The following is a 4,791-nucleotide window of genomic DNA, read 5'->3' as shown; positions in this document are numbered from 1 at the left end:
CTGAGACCACAAAGCTAGTAAACAGTAGAACTAGGTTTTGAACCCAGGCAGTATTCTGTTTCAATTTAATGAAGTTTGTACTTGTTGACAAGATCAAATGTATTATTTATTATTTACCTGTGTCTTCTTCTAACAACTCTTTAGTAAAAAATAGGAAAAACCATCAAGGTGCTAGAGATTGCCAAAGCAAAGCAGTTCAGTCTTTGATCATTGGGACAAACTGTAATTCCCCTGAATGCATATGTCAGTTATGTTTTCTGCACAGAAATTCCAGATTTGGACCCTCAGTGCTCTCAGAGATCAGTGGTGTGTAGAGAACAGTAATACAGTCTACAATCTATGTTGATTGATTGTTGTTTTTTCTAATCTTGTTTGAAATAGTTTTCTTCATATTTTAATAGGTAATAAAAGTCAGAAACATGTTCTCAGACCTGAATCTCTTGAAGGCACAGATGAAGAGGATCCAGTTACAGCCCTGGAATGGGACCCACTGTCTACCGATTACCTTCTTGTGGCTAATTTGCATTATGGAATTCGCCTAGTTGATTCTGAATCACTTTATTGCATTACAACATTCAGTTTTCCCAGTGCAGCAGCTTCTGTACAATGCTTGGCCTGGGTTCCCAGTGCTCCTGGGATGTTTGTAACTGGAGGTAAGTTTCCCCTCATTCCCCAGACTGTTAAATGTGTGTGTGTTATTTATCTGAATCTGAGAAATTAGAGCCTTTTACTAATTTTGTGCAAAATTTAATATACAAATATTATTTATGATAGTACATCCTATGTTTACTTTCATTTGTACTGTATATCATTAACTAGTGACAAATAAAAATGAAATTAAGGCCTCTTATTCCAGGTTTCTGGAAAAACATTGGAATACATTGTATATAGGTACACATGTGAGAGTGTGTGTGTGTGTCTGTGTGTGTGTGTGTGTGCATGTGCACCTGTATGTACAAAAGACATCAGTTTCAGGCATGACAGGATGACAGTGAAGGTAATGACCAAAAGTTTAACTGGATGGGAGATGTATTAACTTCACTAACAATTTTGACCGTCAATGACCAGGTATACTTAATTAGACCCAGGTTGAAAATGAAAATGGGCTTTGTCAGCATGGATGGAAAGAATGTTTTCCTAGTCATGTTTCCTAATCATGAGAGAAGTAGCAAATTTAAGGCATGATGGGAGATGGGAACGTGGGAGAATTTAGGAATTGTATTCTGAAATTAAATGATCTTTAAACTTTTATCATTCACTTAGATTCAGAGATAAAGTCCTCTGAAGAAACAGAGCACTTTAGGGTACTGTATAAATATTTCCCTTATTTGCTTCGTATGAAACAATAGACAAATGCGCTTTATCCTCTCAACGTTTTCTCGAAAGTTCTTTACCTCTTTAGTACTGACGTGTGGCAGTAGATGGGTTCTTAATTTACAGATTGGCCTTCAGTTTCGCAGGATATCTTTAATGATTGTTGTTGTTAGTTGCTGTGGAGGCGATTCTGACTCACGGCGACCCCAAGTGTGCAGAGTAGAACTGCTTCGTAGGGTTTTCAAGGCTGTGACCTTTTGGAAGCAGACTGGAAGCCTGTCTTTTGAGGTGCCTCTGGGTGGGTTCGAACCACCAACCTTTTGGTTAGTAGTCCAGCGCTTAACCATTTTTGCCACCCAGGGACTTCGTTTCGTTCATGATAGGCCTGAAAATTTTAAAATATTTGAAATTGTTTTTTATTGAGATATGATTCACGTACCATAAAATCCAGCCTTTTAAACTGTACAATTCAGTGGATTTTAGTATATTCACTAAGTTGTACAGCCGTCACCACTATCTAATTCCAGAACATTTCATGAGTTATGTAACTAAACCCCCCCCAAATAAAAACCTTACCCATAGCAGTCACACCCCATTTCCCCCCTTCCCACAGCCCCTGGCAACTTCTAATATACTTTCTGTCTCTGTAGATTTGCCTTTGTGGACACTTAATAAGAATTATATAATATGTGGCCTTTTTTAGCTGGTTTCTTTCACTTAGCAGAATGTTTTCAGGGTTCATCCATGTTATAGCATATATCAATGCTTAATTCCTTTTATGGTTGAATAATATCCTATTGTATAGATGTACCACATTTGTGTAGCTGTTCATTCATCGATGAACATTTGGCTCGTTTATACTTTCTTGCTATTATGAGTAATGCCATTATGGATGCTTGTCTAAGTACTTGTGTGGATATATATTCTCAGTTTCCTTGGGTATATACCTAGGAATGAAATTGCTGGGTCATATGGTAACTGGTTGCCTATAAGTCGGAATCTATTTGATGGCAACTGGTGTTTTGTTTTTATGGTAACTCTATGTTTAACTTTTCAAGAAACTGCCAGACTCTTTTCAAAAGCAGCTGCATCGTTTTACATTCCTACTGGCAATGTTTGAGGGTTTCAGTTTCTCCACATCTTCGTCAACACCTCTTACTGCCTGTCTTTTTGATCATAGCTATCCTAGTGGTTGTCAAATAGCATCTCATTGTAGTTTTGATTTGCATTTCCCTAATGACTAATGATACTGAAGATCCTTTGATGTGCTGATGGTCTGTATATTTTCTTTTGGAAAAGTGTCTACTCAAATCCATATTTAAATTGGGCTATTTGCTTTTTTTTTATTGTTGAGCTTTAAGAGTTCTTGTATATTCTAGAAACTAAACTCTTATCAAATATGTGATTTGCAAAATATTTCTCTCAATCTCTCATTTTGTGGGTTGTCTTTTCACTTTTTTTAATAGTGTCCTTTGCAGCAAAAAGTTTTTATTTACCTCTTTTCTTTCTTTTTTTTTTTACTTGTACTTTTGGTGCCATATCTGAGAAATTGTCTAATTGAAGATCACAAATATTTACACCTATGTTTTTTCCTAAGAGTTTTATAGTTTTAACTTTTACATCTAGGTCTGTCTTAGGCTGGGTTCTCTAGAGAAGCAAACCAGTAAAACATATAAATACATATAGCAAGAGATTTATATTAAGGAAATGCCTCACGTGGTTGTAGAGGCTGCAGCATCCCAAGTCCATGGGTCAGGCTGGAAGCTTCTGATTCATGTAGCCGCAGGGGCTGGTGAACTCAAGACTAGCAAGTCAGGCAGCAGGGCTCTGGCTCACAGGCTGCAAAGACTGACGAATTCCAAGATCAGGCAAGACAGCAGGTAAGCTGCTAACTCAAGTCCCAAGAACTGGATGTCACATGAACAGGAGCCAGCTGCAGGATCCAGAGCGAGCAAAAGCCCACGAGACTTGCCAGAAAGTCTACCTATATTGGATGCAGGCCACACACCCAAGGCACCTCCCTTTCAACTGATTGGCTACTCACGGCAGATCCCATCATGGAGGTGATCATGTTATATCAAATCTCTTTGTGGAAGTGATCACATCATCATATGACTGCCAAACTACATCATTACTGCCAAACCACTGAGAGTCATGGCCCAGCCAAGTTAACACAGCCTTAACGATCACAGGTCTTTGATCCATTTTGAGTTAATAATTTGTATATGTTGTGAGGTAGAGGCTGAATGTCATTCTTTTGCATATGGATATCGAGTTGTACGAACACTATTAGTTGAAAAGGCTATTCTTTCCCCATTGAGTTTTCTTGGTATAGGTCTAGAATTTTACCATAAAGTCATTCCTCCTTTTCTGCTGTTACAGCCTGAGATATTCTCTTGTTTTTCATTTATTAATGTGAGTTAGTATGTTTATCATGATTCAGTGTAATATGTTGATAGCCATTTTCAGAGTTGATGTTATTGTTTTAGTTGCTTTCAGATTGGAGCTAACAAATCCTACTTTTTAGCTACCTCATTTTCCCTTATGCAACTAGTGTTGAACTGATGTAGAACATAATTTCTTCTTTGGCAAAGCCTGAATCTTAGGCTTGGTTGGGTCATTATCATGATCCAAATGGGTAATTTAAACCCACCATACTTAGTTCAATATTTAATAATATTACTATTTAATAATAAATCATAGTTTTTACACATGTAAGTTTTTGTTTAATAAATCTTCATATAGTGTTTTTGCTTTGTGAGAAGTGGTTGTAATCGTAATGAAGAGAATGTTCTTTAGAAATATAGTTTCATTGTTAGAGCTAAGGCTTTAATATCAGACTAATTGAGTTTCAGTGCTGCTCTACCACTAGTAGCAGTACGTCTTGGGTGAGTCACTTAACATTTAAAGTAAAGATAATAAGGTTGTTGTAAATGAAATAATTTGTGTAAAATCTTGTAAATTCTGATCCATATTTAGAGCTTACTATGTGTTACCTATTATTATAAATATTACTGTTAAATTATTATATTCCATTGTCATAGTTGATTAAAACTTTTAAGCCTGAATCATGACAAGTTTTTGGACACAGAAAAATATAAGAAAACTTCTAGTGAGGAGAGTGATATACTTCAGCACTTAGAACAAGACTTTGAGAGATGAAGGGAGAATGAAGTTTGAGAATAGCTAATTATCAATCAATCAGCCTTAGTTATTACATGTTCCATTTCTTGGAGTAAGACATCATTTAATTATAGCTGTTTTCGTGTTACCCACTTTTATGGGGACCACCTCATCTTCCTTTCCTCTGCCAAAAGTGAAAGTTGGTGGATCTTCTTTCTTTTTGAAGGGGCTGTTATTCTTTGGGAGCCATAGTGGCTCAGTGGTTAAGTGCTCAGCTGTTAAGAGGTCAGCAGTTCAAACAAACACACCAGCCGCTGCGAGGGAGAAAGATGTGACAGTCTGTTTCTGTAAACA

General features: G+C 36.8%; 1 protein-coding gene across 1 annotated transcript in view; it reads left to right on the top strand.

Moving 5' to 3' along the window:
• Nucleotides 1-4,791, top strand: part of WDR17 (WD repeat domain 17) — an 86,002-nt gene that overhangs the window by 26,827 nt on the left and 54,384 nt on the right. Inside the window, 1 exon segment of the mRNA XM_023724885.1 lies at nucleotides 402-653. Within this exon segment, the coding sequence (XP_023580653.1) occupies nucleotides 402-653 (252 nt within the window).

The sequence above is a fragment of the Trichechus manatus genome, unplaced genomic scaffold, assembly GCF_000243295.1.
Source record: "Trichechus manatus latirostris isolate Lorelei unplaced genomic scaffold, TriManLat1.0 scaffold00267, whole genome shotgun sequence".
Lineage (NCBI taxonomy): Eukaryota > Metazoa > Chordata > Mammalia > Sirenia > Trichechidae > Trichechus > Trichechus manatus.
The sequence above is the reverse complement of the archived record's forward strand: the minus strand, read 5'-3'. Positions and strand labels throughout refer to the sequence as shown.